This window comes from Herpailurus yagouaroundi, unplaced genomic scaffold (assembly GCF_014898765.1).
Source record: "Herpailurus yagouaroundi ecotype Mexico unplaced genomic scaffold, PumYag 163, whole genome shotgun sequence".
NCBI classification, from domain to species: Eukaryota; Metazoa; Chordata; class Mammalia; order Carnivora; family Felidae; genus Herpailurus; species Herpailurus yagouaroundi.
Genome location: NW_024412404.1, coordinates 8,023,660 through 8,042,814, shown reverse-complemented (window position 1 = coordinate 8,042,814; position 19,155 = coordinate 8,023,660). Strand labels below are relative to the sequence as shown.

General features: G+C 36.6%; 1 protein-coding gene across 2 annotated transcripts in view; it reads left to right on the top strand.

Annotated features, from left to right (window-relative positions):
* The window catches only part of CTNNA3 (catenin alpha 3), a 1,766,595-nt gene that overhangs the window by 1,308,257 nt on the left and 439,183 nt on the right, over positions 1-19,155 (top strand). For both annotated transcript variants that reach the window (XM_040485152.1, XM_040485151.1), the window contains exon 12: positions 2,516-2,716. In XM_040485152.1, the coding sequence (XP_040341086.1) occupies positions 2,516-2,716 (201 nt within the window). The remainder of the gene's footprint in view (positions 1-2,515; positions 2,717-19,155) is intronic.

The window sequence follows — 19,155 nt, the reverse complement described above, 5'->3', positions numbered from 1 at the left end:
TCTAGTGAGTTTATAATGAAGGTTTTCAGTGTTTAGTTTTTTTCATGCAAACGAACAGACTGTCCTTTATATGAGTTAATTTGTCTAAATTTAAGTGCACAGGTATTTGTCTACCTAGGTTCCTAAACCATGATTTAGGATTTAGACAAAACAATTTACTGGTCCTAGGTGTGTTATAAGAGGACTTTATTCATTCATCCAACACACATTCCTATTGGTCTAACAGGTGCCATGTATTATACTAGGGACTAGATATGATACCTCAAGCAATAAAATTGAGAGATAGATTGATTAGTACATCATTAAAACATGGGAAGAACCTGTAATGAAAACATATAAGCCATTTGATGGGAATCCCAAATAACATAGAACCAAATTTGTCTTACTATAAGTCAGCATGGATTTCCTAAGGAATGACCATTTGACTAGTGCTTTGAAACAATGGTAGAAGTTGATCAGGCAGACTAAAGGAGATTGGCAGATGAAATACTATGATTTATAGTAAGAAATATATATGTGGGGCATCTGGGTGGCTCAGTCATGATTTCACAATTTTTGGTTTCCAGCCTACATTGGGCTCTGTGCTGACATCTCAGAGCCTGGAGCCTGCTTCAGATTCTGTTGTCTCTCTCTTTGCTCCTCCCCTGCTCACACTGTCTCTCTCTCTCTCAACAATTAACAGGTACATATACATACATATATATGTATATACATATGTATATACATGTATATGTATACATGTATATATATATTATATACATGTATATGTGTATACATGTATGTATGCCTGCTTCAGATTCTGTTGTCTCCCTCTTTGCTCCTCCCCTGCTCACACTGTCTCTTTCTCTCTCAAAAATAAACAGGTATATATACATACATATATATGTGTATGTATATACATATGTATATACATGTATATGTATACATGTATATGTATATGTATACACATGTATATGTATGTGTATACACATGTATATGTATATGTATATACATGCATATGTATATGTACATACATGTATATGTATATATCTACATATACATCTATATGTATGTATATGTATATACACATATAAACATATATGTATATATGTAGTTTTTGTCCCATTTCTGGCATGGAACCTTTAAACTTTTGGAATTTCCCAAATGATGAGAGCAATAAAAGTGTTTTTGTTATGTTAATGAGGTGACATTTGTATCCCGCCCCCCATCCCACTGTGGGGTGATTGCCAGGGTAATTAATCAACCCTGTGATTAGAAGGTTGCAATTATGGAATTTCAGCCCCATCCTGTGGCCTCTGGGGTGGAAGAGGGACTGGAGGTTGAATCAAGTGCCAAAGGCCAGTGATTCAGTGATTTAATTAATCATGCCTGTGTAATGAAGCCCCTATAAAACCCCAAAGGGACACGTTTTGGAGAGAGGCCAAGTTGGGAATACTTGGGGATGTGTGGAAAATGGCACACCTGGAGAAGGCGCCGAAATTCCTTGCCCTTCCCACATATTTTGCTTTATGGAATTTTCATCTGGCTGTTTTGGGTTATAAAAGCTGAATCTAGAAAGTAAAATGGTTCTCTGAGTTCTGTGAGATGCTCTGGAAACTTAAACAAACCCAAGGAGGAGGTCGTGGGACCTGGTTTGTGGCCAGCCAGTGGGGTCAGAAGTACACATAACAACCTGGGCCTACAACGGGCTCTGAGGTCGGGCAGGGGGGCAGTTTCATAGGACTGAACCCTTAACCTATGGAATGTGATGCTATCACTGGGTGGTGAGTGTTGGAATTGAATCGTAGAACACTAATTTGGTGTCCAGAGAATTGCTTGTTGATGTGGGGAAGTGAACATCAGTTGAATGGAACTCCATGGTTTTCTTTTTCTATATATTTGGGATACCTGATATTTTTAAGTGTTTTATAACCTGTATAGTGTTGCTTTTAATCAGAATTAAGCATTCCATCATTCCATCATTCCACTATTTTAATCTAGAAATTTTCCTCAATTCGTACTGATCAGTCACTCAAATCTAAAATTGAGTCAGTTGGAACTGAAATCTAAAATAATATGTAATTTCTGGGGCATCTGGGTGGCTCAGTTGGTTAAGCATCTGATCTTGATTTCAGCCTAGGTCATGACCTCGTGGTTTGTGGAACTGAGCCCCGCATCCAGCTCTGCACTGACAATGTGGAGCCTGCTTGGGATTCTCTCTCTCTTTCCTCTCCCCTGGTGTGTGCTCTCTCTCTCTGTCTCTCAAAATAAATAAAATACACATTTATTTAAAATACAATAATAAAATACACAATTTATTTAAAAAATAAAATAATATGTCATTTCTAAAAGTACAGATAAAAATATACAATTTTATATTTCACAAATTTTGCTATTAAAGAGATAAAAGCAAAAACATGCCTTTTTTTTCTTTCATAATTGTCAATGTCCTCTATTCCCATTGGGTACCACCTCTGAGGTCAGAAGTTAATACGGGTTGTAATATGCAACGCTAATTTGATCTGTTTACTTGCAGAGAGCCATATCCTAGAAGATGTCAACAAATGTATCATAGCCTTGAGAGACCAGGATGCTGATAACTTAGACCGTGCTGCAGGTGCCATCAGAGGACGGGCAGCAAGACTTGCTCATATTGTCACAGGTGAAATGGACAGTTATGAGCCAGGAGCTTACACTGAAGGTGTGATGAGAAATGTTAACTTCCTTACAAGTACTGGTAAGTCTCAGTCCCCAGTAACAGCTTCACTATTCCTGATATTTGAATCTCTGTGGCTACCAAATATTCATACACGTGGAAAGAAGATCTCTGCTTGTGTTGTTTGTTAAGCAATAGGTTGCTCCGCCATCTGATAGGTGCTTGCCTCTTGTGGTTAGATGATTTGAAATTTATTTCTAGCAGTAAACATATTTATTGGGAAAGGTAAGTGTTTTATAAATATGTGTTACATAAATTAGCTACAGGCCTTAGCCACTTATGAATGTTTATTAATGCCAGAACTGTTAGGATATATAATTGGGCCAGATGTTATAAGTACGTAATAGTTTCCAAATCCTCTTTCAGCTGTATCATTGGTACCCCAGGTTTTTGCTTATGTTGCTTAAACAGGAAACTGGTCCTATGGTTCCAGAGAAATGCTCTGTACTGTCTTTCACAGTCTGTTTGCAAACATTTTGCTCTTCAAAATCTTCAGAATCTTCTGTGATTACTTGACAAATATGGAATGAGGGGCACCTGGATGGCTCAGTTGGTTAAGCGTCCGACTTTGGCTCAGGTCATAATCTTGCTGTTTGAGAGTTTGAGCCCCATATCAGCTCTCTGCTGTCAGGGCAGGGCCTGCACTGGATCCTCTGTCCCCCTCTCTCTCTGCCTCTTCCCCACCAGCAACCGCACTTTCTTTCTCTCTCTCTCAAAATTAAATAAACATACATACATACATACATACATACATAACAAAAAGAAATATGGAATGAGAATTGTGTTTTGGTTGAAGCACCCAGTTTAATATTTTTTAAAAATTTCTTAAATGTTTTTATTATTGCGAGACAGAGAGAGAGAGAAAGAGAGCGAGCATGAGCATGGGAGGGGCAGAGAGAGGAGAAGACACAGAATCTGAAACAGGCACCAGGCTCTGAGCTGTCAGCACAGAGCCCGAAACGGGGCTCGAACTCACAAACTGTGAGATCATGACCTGAAGTCGGATGCTTCACTGACTGAGCCATCCAGGCGCCCTTAATAATTAAAAAAAAAATTTTTTAACGTTTTATTTATTTTTGAGACAGAGAGAGACAGAGCATGAACAGGGAGGGTCACAGAGAGAGGGAGACACAGAATCTGAAACAGGCTCCAGGCTCTAAGCTGTCAGCACAGAGCCCGATGCGGAGCTCGAACTTACGGACCTCGAGATCATGACCTGAGCCAAGATCAGATACTTAACCGACTGAGCCACCCAGGCGCCCCTATTTTTAAACAGGGAAGTAAATGCTTATTTTGAATCACTCAGTAAAATGGCATTCTTATATTAAACACTATTAACATTTCTCCAACAAACTTACAGAAGCATTTGATTTCATACAGATTTAGAAAAAAATGGATACAATTTGAATAAGGGAAATCAATTATTTTTATAAATCATCATGGCAGAACTTTTTCCTGTGAAAACCTTTACATTCTGTAAAATCCTCAGTTTGAATTTTTCTTACTAATTAACTCAACACTAGGGTGATGGTGCACCCATGATTACTAAAATATTTGAAATTCCATATTTAAGGCATTAATTCTACCTAGAGAATTGTTCTTTATGTTATGGAGAGGGCATATCAAATTCGGATGATACGTACAATGTTTTGTTAAAGTGGTAGAAGGAATAAGGATGGGTGATTTTGCAGGGACAGGAGAGGGAGCTGCTTCTTAAATTTAAATGACTAAGGGAAACCCACCAATGGTGGAATCAACCTTCAGTGGGGAGTAGTTCTGAAGAGGCATACCACTCAGTTGGTACAGAATTGATGATTAATGTCACTGTTTTCCTAACAGCTTGATCTAGAAAATCATTGGTGAATCTTGGCACAAGGTTTTTTCATAATCTCTTTAAAAACATTTCTAAAATAGTGGAACATTGAAGATAGGCTAAGGAAAGATGGAGAGGGTCCGTCGGTACCTGTTGATGATAGTATATTTCTATATTATACCTATAACTGTTAATATTATATTTCTGTAACAACTCAAAAGCCACTGGTGTTCCAAATACGGCCCTGGTAGTTGTCATATGATATGTACCACACACCACATAATGACGTATGGTGATATATTTAGTTAAGGAAATAAATATATTGATTAATTGTGTTAATGGTAGTTCTGCGTCTTTTCCATGAACTAAATATGACTGGTCTTCTTGTTGGTCAAAATCAAGTACAGAGATATCTGATATTTTTTTTTCTACTTTCCAAGAATAGAATTATAAGTAAAAGAAGAATGCACTAGGGGTTCTCTTTTTAGCCAAATGAAAATTTCCTTCAGGGAGTTGAATAGGTCAGGTCTACCAGGATCTTACATATATCTTGCCTGTGTCTCAATTTTCTATTCATATTAGTAATGTCCTTTGGACACACTGTTATGGTCAGAATGTCTGTATGAGGTACCAAGCTTACAGTTTTATTTTCCATAGGATAGAGTTTATATGAGCTGTAAGCAAAGAAATAGAAATGAAATTCTAAACTGTCCAGGATGTGAAGTGTATTGTAGGAACCCTGTTCACAATCAATTCTTATAACCTGAAATAAGAAAATAAAAATAAAGCAAAGTTATTTATGCCTTTAATTACAAGTTTGTCAATACCTCTATGATTTATAATGGCCTATGAGATAACTAACCAATATTGGGTACAAAATTCATTCATTCAGAAGATGGAGAAGTCTTTTTCCTCTAATTAGTTGTATATAACTTTAATTAAAATTCTCCAGGTAAGTCATATCCTGTGCCCCAAATATAATAAGTATAGAATAACTGTGGGCTGTTCTGTAAGTCTCATTATTAATGTAACTATAATTTATGACTTTCCAATTTTGTCATTTTAGTTTTTCAAATGATTTTTTGACTTATCTTTGGAGAAATATTCTCCTTTTTTTTATATGTCTAATTCCAGACTTTTCTCCAGTTTTTCTTGAAATTTATCAAAAGCATGCCCTACTAAAGGGAATTCTGAACAATAAATTAGATGAAAATGCTAATTAGATCAGCTTGATCTTAACCAAAGCTAAAATATGTGAGCATTTTCCCTCCCATAGAGATACTATGAAAAATACTTTCAACTATTCTATCCTCCATAATTAAATAACAGAAGATGTTCATCTTTGTCCACATCTGCTCATCACTCGGACTTATTATTTATAAATAATCATCAAATTAAGTAATTGGAAATGTCATGTTTTGTGTCATGAAGACTTAATAGTTAACATTTTAGCAAGTGAATGGTCTGTACATAGGTGGCCTTTCTTTTTCCTTTTCCCTTATACAGTTCTCAGGTCTTGACCCTGCTTCCTGAAAATCACTTAATAAGGAGCTTTTGTGAATTGTTTTTATGACCGAGACTTCCTTAACACTGCAAAATTTGCCTTAAAGTACTGTAATCAATGATAAAACCTAAGCCCTGCTTATCTAAATCACAGAGTGTTTTTGGAACATTGCACCTTTGATTTTAATCAGACTTTGTGGCTCATTAGCACATTTTCAAGATTTGATGATCTTCTAAGTATTTCCTCAGCATTAGGAAGCAGGGCTGCCCTGTTACATTGCAGGAATTTGCACTGTTCATAAGCCCTAGCAGTCGGCTTTGTGTGAAATGTAGGCAACATCTGGAACACTGCATTTCATTCTGACAGAGGCATAATTTTGTCATCTCCATGTGGTATTTTTTATTCTGCCCAATTTTTCCGTTATGAAGCTTATTCATTTGTCAGGATTTCCTGATAGGAGAGAGGAAATATATTAACTTTTTCTGGTTAAATAACAAACCTTATCAATTTTAATGTGAAGGCTTAGAAGTTACATTCCTACACCAACTTTAGTTCTTTCACGCTAGGTTTGGGGAAAAACCTAAACCAAGAGGGGACTGAAAACAGTATTTTTCAGATGTGATTTATGGGCTCTTATCAAATTCAGAAATTAGCAGTCCCCAAAGCATCTGTTGCAAACCACCAAACTCCACCTGGTTTCAATGTCAGCCAGCCTCATGGACCAAAACAGAGCAGGCACATAAATAAACCTGACCAAGATATCCGGGTGGCATCCACTGCTGGCAACTTGCAGTGAAGACAAGCAAAGGGTTATTCATCAAGTACTCCATCAAACCCAAACTGGAAAATCTGTACCCAGAATCCTTCCCCTAATAGAATAGAGAAGAACCATATGGTTGCAATTTTTCTTCTTACAGACACATTAGAGAGTTGAAAAGAATCTAGAACCAACAAATACTTCCAAAATGTTCTTATACATTTTTCTTACAGCCAGCTTGAACCATAGACTTTTAAAATGAATTTTATCTAAAAATAATTTTAAAAATGTTAATAGCAATAAATCCTATCAAGTCCCTTTCATTTAATATTCTTCATGTAAAAATATCCTACATTTTGTAGCCAGATTAAAACATGTTTATTTACTATCCTTATGTTGCATCTCTGGTCTATAACCTTAAATAATTATAAGATAAAATGCAAAGACTTTAGTTTTTAGCAGTTTTTGCCCTCCACAATCCAGCAGAGTCTCATAATTAGTCATCCATATACTAGGTATGACTCAATAGGACTCAAAATAATTTTTATGTGTCCAGTAGTATTGAACAGTACAATTTTGTTTTGTCTTAAGAATTAGTGTCTGATTATATATATTATGACCTATATAAATAACATATATATTAAATACACATATAAATAATATACATAACATATACTTATAAATTACATTCATTTTATATATGGAAAAACTCAGATGAATGGCTTATTCTAATAAATGGGAAAGTCTGGCAACTCTAGGACAGAGTTTGCTATGAAATTGGCTGGAGCTTAGTGGTGTTTCCTTTTCATTGAGCCTCAGCGATAGTCTCCACCATGCCATAGTCTCCTCCACTCCCTGTCATTATATACCTAGCTGCTTAACTCACTTAATTTATCTGTCTAAACTCTATTGGCATTTGAGTTCACCTGAACATGCATTTCTAAGTTGTTGTTTTTTGGAGGTTTTTTCTTCCTTTTTTGGGCCAAAGGCACTTTCTACTCCATCTAAGTTGGTAGTTTCACATTTTATTTTCACATTTTATCTGTCTTTCAAGAAACAGCTCATATCCCATGTCCTCTGGGAAACTTTCTTTACTTCCTCTGGTAGTAGGGAATTCTTTCTGGTTTCATGTACTATAGATTTTATCAACGTTTATTTATTTTTGGAACAGAGAGAGACAGAGCATGAATGGGGGAGGGGCAGAGAGAGAGGGAGACACAGAATGTGAAACAGGCTCCAGGCTCTGAGCCATCAGCCCAGAGCCTGATGCGGGGCTCGAACTCACGGACCGCGAGATCGTGACCTGGCTGAGGTCGGACGCTTAACCGACTGCGCCACCCAGGCGCCCCTCATGTACTATAGATTTTAAAGGACTTGCCACTCAGTCCTATCATTCTAGATAACTATATGCTGTTGATGAACTCTTAAGATATAGTTACACAGAAATGACTTTTTCCTTCAACATAGAATATAAGCTATAGAAGAAAATGTTGTGTGTCTTGCATTTTTAAAATTTCTCTTTGCATCTTTTCCAGACCTACCATTGTGTCTTGCATGGTGTTAGATTAAAACAAAACAATGCAGCAAAACAACCCTTGAATTGTGTCTATATGCGTGTACTAATTCTATTCTAACAGTGAAAAGTCTTTTCTTCTCTAGTGTCCCTCTAAAATTATAACTATTGTCCAACACTTTCTCAAATGCCACCACCTTCACATAGTAGCTTCTGATACCATTTCAGTTAGAATTAATTGCTCTGTTATATATGTTACCATTGGATGAGCTTGTTCTCTAGTTAATGGCTATTTCATTTTGCCTTGTATCATAATCAGTCCTTTACATACAAGTTTCTCCAAGTAGATAGTAATGTCCTTAAAGGCAATCACCATACTTTATTATTTTTATGTTCCACAGTAGCATTTTACACATAATAGAGGTTCCTAAGTCATTTTCCCAAGTTTAAATTTAAAATTCACTCTAATATTGTACTGTGATACATTCTAATACAGATATGCAAATGAACCAGTTATCATCCCAGTTCAGGGAAAGACAAAAACAAAACTCGAAAACAGTAGACTGTGTCAAAGGCTTGAGCAAAGAAAAGGTCAGGGAAGTAATTAATTACTGTCCAGAGTTAGATATTAGCTACTTCCAGAAAACTTAGGGTCAGATGTCTGAAAGGTCTTTAGCAAGCCTTTGAACTAGAGATCACGACTTCTGTGTATTCTATTACTTACAAGAACCATCCTTGAAGTGCATCTGGTGAAAGATCCCATTGAACCTAATTTCATTAATGGTTCTAGCAAAGCCCTGTACGGGGAATAGCAACCATGCCTTGTTTTGGGAAGCTGTTTTTGGTGAACTCTTTTCCCCTGGTAGCAGTTTGAGACAGGCTTCCTAATTATATGCTTTCTTACTTTTGGCTTCAGCTAGAATCTACACCATTTAACACAGAGAGCATTAACAAGAAACTTCTGTCTGTAGATCATTTGGTTAACCTGGATAGCAGGGTGTCTTCATGTTGGTGATGCTAAAATCAGAAGCTAAATGACAACCCAGCCTGGGGCGCCTGGGTGGCTCAGTCTGTTGAGCATCCGACTTCAGCTCAGGTCATGATCTCACAGCTCGTGAGTTTAAGCCCTGTGTCGAGCTCTGTGCTGACAGCTCAGAGCCTGGAGCCTGCTTCGGATTCTGTGTCTCCCTCTCTCTCTGCCCCTAACCCACTCGCATTCTGTCTCTGTCTCTCTCAAAAATAAATAAACATTAATTTTTTTTTTTAAATGACAACCCAGCCTCTGTAAAGCAAAGGGAGATCCCATGGCATTGGAAGTACTTCCATTGCTGTAGGATTTGGGGATCCTGCGCCACCACTGTGAGTTGAAGAAAGCAGCTACTAGAACTTCTGAGCAGAAACCTGCTTTCTGCCTAAAGAGAACTGTATTTGAATAGGATCCATATTTAGTTAGCGGTCTAAGGATACTTTTTTACCTTGCCATTTTAAGTAGTTAGAAATATAAACTTGTCAGGAAAAAAAGTGCTATAAAAGCTGAAATCTCTATGTACTGGGGATGCAAAGGCTTTTTGGACCTTTTTGATAAGGGTAGATCCTGAGAGAACTACATGGAATAACCCAAAAAACCACTGTGGACAGTAACATTACTAATAAAAAGAATACATTCTGACATGGTAGAAATTTTATCATCAAAAGAGGAAATAATATGGAGTGCTTAAAAGTGAATTCATAAAATCATAAAGAGGGCCTGAAGTATTCCTATGTCTGGAAAATATAAAATATCTAACGGGGAGGCTGATGCTAAGTGAGGTATGGGTAGGGAAGATGAGTTGAGATGGCCTGAAAGGAAGGGAACATTGACAAAAGAACTGGGGAGTATGGACCTGCTGGGTGGATATTCATCAGTGCAAAGATGTTCTAGAGGTCTTGTACCTTCTTTAAGTCTCAAACTCCTATGACCAGGCTTAGAAGCATGTTCTCCAGCCAAAAAAGACATTATCTGGAAAGAGAAATAGGACGCATTGTTCTTTCTGATCCTATTTTCACAAATTTTCAATAAAAAAGACTAATTCAGGGTTATTTCATGATCCTTCATGTGGTAGGGCACATAGAAATAGAGCATATATAAAAGGATTAAGCATGAAGCTCCAGTTTCAGATCTGGATTTCAAGCAATCGACTCTAGCTATGGGTAAATTAAGCAGAAAAAGAGACAAACTAACAAACACAGAAGATAAGTGGAAAAAACAGACCGCAAGGGATGTTGCATGTAGGAATCTGGTTAGTCATCCTAAAGAAAGAGGTACCATTCCTGCCCTCTCTGAACACTTAATACTATTATTAGCATCATAATGTTGTAACACTGGACCCCACAGATAGTGCATTGCCATCACATTCCAGATACTTCCACCAATGAATACAATCCTAAGGAAATTCCTGCTTTTGTCTCACTTGCTCTGAATTCAACTTCCTCAGCGGAAGCATCCTATTTTTGGAGTTTAAATCATGTGCCCACACCTCGACTGCTGGTATGGGGCAAGGGGAGTTTGCAAGTACTGCCTTTGAGCCCCTATGGAGAATAGTGCTTGGCCTCATACTGAGACCCTCATACAAGCAGATTCCCTGGTATAAGAATAGGCTTTGTGGTCTTGCACAAAGGGAGATGGTGTGTTAAAGAGCAGGAGAGGAGGAACATCAACAAGGGAGGGAAAGGGCCCAAAGAAGGGAAATTGAGGACTGATTTTACCAACTTAGGCTGGTCACCATCAATGTCAGGACAACAGAAATGCTTCCAGAATCACCCAGTTAGAAGCACTGTATTAAAGCATCTTGCCGTCAAACCCATTTTTTTTTTCTGATGGTTTATAAAATCTAAAAACAAGTATAAAAGCATGCTTTCTTCCTGGCAGATCTATTAAATGAGGTATTATGATAACACTTTAAACCTAAGTACGTCCAGAGTGGATGTGCCTTAACAGAATGTATGATGTGAATGTGATTCCGTTGCCAAGAGAGTGGCAAAGATGGACGTATATGAATCTGTGAAGTCTTGTAAAAAAGTGAAAAAAGAGGCGCCTGGGTGGCTCAGTCAGTTAAGTGTGTGACTTTGGCTCAGGTCATCATCTCCTGGTTAGTCAGTTCAAGCCCTGCGTCAGGCTCTGTGCTGACAGCTCAGAGCCCTGAGCCTGCTTCAGAGTCTGTCTCCCTCTCTCTCTGCCCCTCCCCAACTCACACACACACACACACTCTGTCTCTCTCTCTCTCGCTCTCTCTCTCAAATATAAATAAAAAACATTAAAAATTTAAAAGAAAGTGAAAAAATTACTCTTCAATGCTTTCTTCTTTTATTCTTTAACAACAGTGACCAAAAATTAATAGGATTATATCCTATTATTGTTCAAATGTACAGTGCTACTGTATCAAAATGTATGATTTTGTTCTAAATCCAAAGGGATGGGGATTTTGACTTCATTTATTTTAAGATTTACTAAGGGAGACACAGTAAACATATTTTGTAACAGCATAAACTAGTTCCTTCTAAATCACAGTGTGCGCATAACCACCGGGAAAAAGAAGTGGCTGTTTATTTAAGGCAGAGGGGATCAGAAGCTCTGGGGTCTTAAGCAGTGTTAGGTCCTTCCCAGCAATCCTGAGAGCTACAGGGATCAATACCTCTAAATAATAATAACCTTCTAAAACACACCCATGTCACAACATAGTCAGGAAGCTCCGGACTAGGCTATTATCTACTGGGTGGTCCAACAGTTAAGTCTCTTTATAGTAGAATTACTGTAAAATGTTTTGTGAATGGGGTGCCTGGGTGGCTCACTCGGTTGGGTGTCAGACTTCGGCCCAGGTCATAATCTCCTGGTTTGTGGATTCGAGCCCCACGTCAGGCTCTGTGCTGACAGCTCAGAGCCTCGAGCCTGCCTTGAATTCTGTGTCTCCCTCTCTCTCTGCCCCTTCCCTACTCACACTCTGTCTCTCTGTCTCTCAACAATAAACAGACATTGAAAAAATTTAAAAAAATTAAATGTTTTGTGAACTGTAACATAGTATACGTTTTTAAAAATGGAGACAAGTGTCTGGCAGGAGGCTCCTTCCTTCTACTTCATCTTGAAAGTCAGATTTATGAAACTAATGAAATAACTCCCTTCAGTTGTTATAAATATCTGTTTCATGTATTAATAGCCCTCAGTTGTAAAGACAGTTAATTTTACTTTTTTAGAGATGTTTACATATAGCCTGGAAAGTCTGGTTATATATTTATTTATGTGAGCTGGTAAAACTTTTGTATACTCATCTGTAAAACTAAATTTGAGGCTCAAGGTCACTGACTCTAGAAGATGAACTGAGGTGGTATGGCTGTCAGATTTTGTTTCCTCTGGCTTTGAAGTGAACATTAACCACGTGAATGTATAAATCATATTGCCTATCCTTTGGTGTCAAGTAATTGGTGTGGACTTCAGAGCTTGATTGACAATAGTTTTAGCCATTTCCTCTCCAACCTCTTTTTTCTAACATTCTTCAAGTCATTTTTTTTTTTTTCTGGGATTCTTTAAATGTAGTTCTCGTTGTACGGGCATGGTCACAATTGATATGATGATATTGCCACATTTCTGAGATGAGAGTATGTGTAGTAAGTGAAGACTTAAGCGTTTCTAAAGTAAACAGTATCTATAGCTATTGCCAGAATAAGGCAGTATTGCATTTGTACTCTTAGACTTTGTGGATATGAAAACAAATGCTGAAAAATCATACCATTGTAAAGAGAAAAACAAATTAGCAGGCCTACATTTCCAAATGACAGTGCTATCCACAAGCTTTATTAATAAATGTGAATATTTTCTTCAGTAAGTCAACAACTTGTTATGATTGGGTAAGTTAAGGATTATTTCACCTCTTGGTGAAAACTATAACCTTGGGAAAAACTATGAACATAGTGTATATCTCAAGATTTTCAATGAGGGAAGAGATGACCTGACTGAAGGAAGAAAGGATATTTTCAACACAGCCACAGTTGGGAGAATAATGCTGGGAACAGATCAAGTGGAGTAAAGAGTATCTAGAAACATTGGTCAGTTGTCCATTAACCGACTAAGTGAGGATAGAGATAGTTCAAGAAAAAAAAACCAATGAAATGTTAGGCATCTAGAAATTATTTTGCACCATGTGCCCATGCTGATTGCTGCTGCCAAGTATTTTCATTTCCCAAGTTAAATTTTCAAGCTCATGGTAATTTTCAACTTCCTCTTTTGTCAATTACAAAAGAAAGTGTTACTGCTTAACAATCCCATACAGCAGGCTAAGGAGCTTGGAACAAGTTTCTTCTGAAATGTATTAGTAACCCGATGGTATCTTAGAAAATGTAATATATTCTGGTGATCATCCACCATTTACTTTTACTGTCTGCCAAAATCTGGAGCAGTTAAAGTTAAGTGAACAATTTATATTATAAAATTTGTCTGCTGATGTAGGGACTTTTAAAGGTATCATTTATTATAAACACTACTAGCAATATTTCTTTTAAGATTCCAGATATTTTAAAATCCATGTTGATTGTAGGTTACAGTGATCTAAAAAAAGTTATGAGCATTCCTTTACTATTGCCACAAAACTCCTGTGTAACTAGAAAAAGGAATTAGAGTCTTGATAAAAAAATGAGGGAAGTAGCAAGTTAAAATGTTACAGTTCTCTTATCGTGTCTTCACTTTCTTCTTTCTACCAAATACTTCCGTATGCAAATTGTTTTTTATTTATTATTTGTTTTCATTAATGTATTCATTCTATCTTTGCAATTGCAGTCAAATAATTTTGAGTCCAGGAACTAACAATGTGGGTTTTCCCCATTTTTAATCTATTTAAAGAGGTAGCAAGAACACAGACTGACAAGATATATCTATCAAACCTTAGTTTAACATCCCTTTAACTAACAGTAAAGAGACACAAAAGGAAATAAACCCATAGTAACAAATGCATGGTTATGCGCTTATCAAGAGAAAACAAATCCAGAAGATAGAAAGTATCTCGAAACATGCAGATGGAAGAAAGATAACAGCAGAGGCCTCAATCTAGAATATGCACAAGCAGAAGCCATCAAGGAGATTAACTTTCCGCCTTGTCTGATGTTGACTTAATCAGCAACACTGGATTCTGGAAAACAATGAAGCAATGGCTTCACATTCAGTGAGAGTATTAATTTGAACTTAGAGTACGTCATTCATGCAAAATGTGTGGCAAAATAAAAAGTGTTTTGTATGCACAAGAACCCAGACTAAATTGCAGAAACACTTTTTGAAAACTTGAAAAGTTATTCAAACAAAATAAGAGGAAAGAGCAGAAAGAGTAAGATATGGAAAACTGAAATTGTGAATCTAATTCAACAATGTAATGGATAAAGTGACAAGATGGCAGATCCCTAGTAGGTCTAGAAAGTGACTGATCCAAGGTAGAACAGAAAGTCAGTAGAGTGCAAGGAAAAAAAAAAAAAATTCTGAAAGGAGCCTGGAGGCCATTCAGACAAACCAAATCATTCAATTAGTCACATGATAAAGGAAGTAATTCACTGTCCTCTCCAAAAGATAGTACTACAGAATCCCACCCAGGAGGCTTAGACTATCATGAACCTAACTACAGAATCCTAAAATTTGTCTGATTATATTGTTATCAGTTTATATTTATTTATATTTATTTATTGTGTATATTTTTCATGTCTTTTATCATTGTCAAGAAACCAGATTTCTTTTTTATTGAAGTTTATTTATTTATTTTAAGAGACAGAGAGGGAGAGAGCAGAGCATAAGCAGGGGAGGGGCAGAGAGAGAAAGAGAGAGAGTATCCCAAGCAGGCTCCATGTTGCCAGTGCAAAGTCCTATGCAGGGCTTGAACTCATGAACTGTGAGTTTATGACCTGAGCCGAAACCAAGAATAGGATGCTTAATGGACTGAACCACCCAAGCACCGCAAGAAATCAGATTTCTTACATGGTAAACATTATCTTTTATGTCTGTTGTGAATATATATGTGTGTATGTACGCACATATATATATATACACACATGTATGTCTATATCCATTTACAGTTATAGTATATGTAGATATATTATTTTATCATATCTACTATATTTAATATTATTATAATTATATATGTGCAGTACATTTGCTATATTATATGTAAAATAATTATTTTGTGTTTAAAGTCATAGTATAAAACAGAGTTATCTTACATCATGACTGGGGCATCTCTATGCTTATCTTCTGAGGTGTGCCGAAGTCCAGTATTGACTGTCAGCTATGATAAAGATGATGGACTAGCTAGTAACTTAGAATGTGTTGTTGTGTACATTGGTGGTTTACACTTGTTTAACTAGTTACATTGCTCAAATTGGCTATACGACCAGTGGGACATGAAAGACTGCTGGTATCTTTTCCCTGAACTCTCCCAAACCCACAATTCCTTGTATATATCTTGGCGTTTCATAACCCAGAAATAAAGTGCACCCTGTGTGACTAGGAAAAGAATCTGTGTAGATGTGCCTGCAAGGCTCCGGGCCCTGATCCTGCAGGCACATTTCAGTCTCCTGCTTTGTTGTATTCTTGATCTTGAATAAGTTTTATGTGAATACATTCTATAGAAATTGGCAAAGTCTTGTAATTATACCACTTGTGTAACTGTTGCTTCATAACTCATTTTTCCCCCCAAAATGTATTTCAAGATTCCAAGAAAAAGACACAATAGCATATATGCGCACACACACACACACACACTCTCTCTCTCTCTCTCTCTCTCTCTCTCTCTCACACACACACACACACAATCTACTTTAATCATACAGAATAAGACAATCAGTTTTTCTCGTTAATTGCTTTTTTTCTTTTTGGAAAGTCCTCAGTAAGCTTTCATAATTGGCCATTTTGTACCCCAAATTGATGGATCATCCTTTTTTTTCTCCTTAAGTCTTTTCAAGCTCTGAAAACTTAGTGGCTAAACTTTCATCTTATTTAGAATAACTCACACAATATATCTCAATAGTGAATGGGCAAGACTTTGACTCAGCCTTTTATGGCTTGTTTCCTCCAGTACTATGATTTGTCCACCAAATTACCATTTCATTACCCTACCTCCTCAAAAACTTAGAACGACAGCAGAACTTATCCTCTCTGTATTAGTTATCTATTGCTGCATAAAACCCCTAAAATTTAGCAAATTAAGACAACAAACATTTACCATTTCATTGTTTCTGAGAGTCAGGAATATGGAAGCAGCTTAACTGCACGGTTCTGGCTCAGGGTCTCTCATGAGGTTGTAGCTTAGCTGTTGGCCAGGGTTGCCTTCCAAACCTCAACCAGGGCTGAAGGATGTGCTTCCAACCATTCACATGTTTTTTTGCATAGGACTTCAGTGGGCCTCTTCATGTGCTGCCTGAGTGTTCTCACAATATGGCACCTGGCTTCCCTCTGAGCAAGCAATCCAAACAAGGGAGACAGTAAGGGAAAGAGAGAGCCTAGACTAGAAGCCAACCTTTCAGTATAACCTAATTTCTGAAGTGGTATATCATCATTTTTGCCATATTCAATTTGTTAGAGAGGAGTTACTAAGTTCAATGGCTTACTAAGCTACTTAAAGACAGGGTATGAATATCAGGAGGCAAGGTCATTGGGCAATTTTACATACTGCTTACCATAACTTCTAAATGTTTTATTTTCTGGATATGCTCAATTTTTCTGCATGTACCTAAATAGACTATATATTTTTGAGTGCCTGTGTTTCTCATCTCCCCCTTACTCTGCTTTAACATCTAATTTTGAAAACATAGCAAAGGACCTGGCATCGATAAATATATATTAAATGGATGAAAAATAATGCAATACACAGCTCAGTAAGGACCCATAATAAACCTGATTGATTGACAGCAGAACAATATGGAAAAAGGAATCCTCTCCATGACTCATTCATGCAGATGATTTTATAGTCTTAGAGACACCGGGGACAAGTTCACAAATGTTACTTTAAATGTTACTTTATGTGCCTTGGTCAGATGAAGAAAGTATTACATAGAGAATTTGAAAATCCAAAGTTCTTGACTTAGGTCTGCCAAAATATAATTGTGAGAATCCTTTAAACTCTATGGACCCCGTCTCTTCAACTGCTAAAAGAGGGTTGAACTGGAAGATCTCCAGTGTTTATGCACATCACTTATTATTTTTAACTCTGAGTCATTTGTCTACATCCTAGACTTGGTATGCACTAGTAGATTTACTAGTTAGCTGATTTCAATTTCTCAAAATCCTACATAAATCATAATTCTGATAGCTTTATCTTCAAAATTGCTTTCACTTCCAGAATTATTTTTTTTGTTATGATACAGGTTTATCAGTGTGTCTTCAAATTAAGATCATTTTGAAGAGAAAAACATTTTAAAAATTCAAATTATAAGTAGCATAAGAAAGAGTAAAGGATATTGTTTGCCTGATCATTAACAGCTCAGCCTAATTCTATTTTTGAAACATTCTGCTATTACATATGCTTGAAGAATACAATGATACAAGACAAATAGTGCATTTTATGCCAAAAGAAAAGCAGTGAGAGTCTAAATCATTTGATCCATCTGAGATTGTAGTGAAGGCATTTATTTAATGATTTTTTTCAGAAATAGTAACTCTTTTAGAGAATCAAAAAGGGATCAAGAATACCTAATTAATATGCAGTCAATTTAATGACAGTTTAATATTTTTAAATGTGAAAAGCAAGTTTGAGAGAATCTCTGTATATCAAATTGTTTCATTTTTTTTTTATTTTTAAAATATTTATTTATTTTTGAGACAGAGAGAGAGTGCAAGCAGGGGAGGGGCAAAGAGAGAGGGAGACACAGAATCTGAAGTAGGCTCCAGGCTGAGAGCTGTTCCCACAGAGCCTGACGTGGGGCTCGAACTCACAAACCTCAAGATCATGACCTGAGCCGAAGTCAATCACTCAACTGGTTGAGTCACCCAAGCTCCCCTATTCAGTTTTTTTTTTAATACATATTTTACACATCTGTCAGAGCAAAGATATTTGGAGAGACCCTTTAAAGCTTACAAATTATCAAATTAGCTTTCAATAACTTTATGTGTTTCTGAGATGCTTCATGTTAATTGCTGATTTGAACAAACCGACGGTTTCTAATTTTTTGGTAAAGGTGCATGTTATCACACATAACTCTTCTGATCTATCAAGGGCTAATAAACTCTTACTCAAAAGTGTGTACCTGACACAATGATAAGATGAAATTTAAAGCTTTTTAAAAGGAGGAACAGGAGGATAGAAGATTATAAAGCTAAATGATACTAAAGAGGACCATTGTGTTAAGAAGAATGATTTCTTTAAAATGTAAATTAGAATCAAATCTCAGAAGCTTTTCTTTGTCCTTCTAAGAAAGTTCATAGCAGATTAAAAATTTTAACATAATCCAATTTTGGGTTATTCCATATTTTTTAAATTAGACCCTATGATAATGTTGTTATTTGGATGTCATATTCAAATACTCTGCTGAATATTTGTTATCTGCACATCCATTTCACATGGAAAAATGGGGTAGAGGGCACTTCAAACTGTTGTCCTTCCTGTAACAAAGATACAAAGGAAGAGAAAAGAAAAAAACCTTTTACCTGGAGCTTCCCTCTTATACAGGCAGGAGAAGGAAACCTATTTTCAGCGTGCAGATAATGAAGAATACAAACTTATTTAATCAAAGGAATGAAAAACTGACCGAGAATTTTAAAAAATCATAAAAAGCATTTTCACATGTCAGTATAGTGTTTTAAAAGTCTTTAAACATGCTGAATATAAAATGTTAATCCTTATGTGCATTGAAAGGATAGCACGATGGCATATAA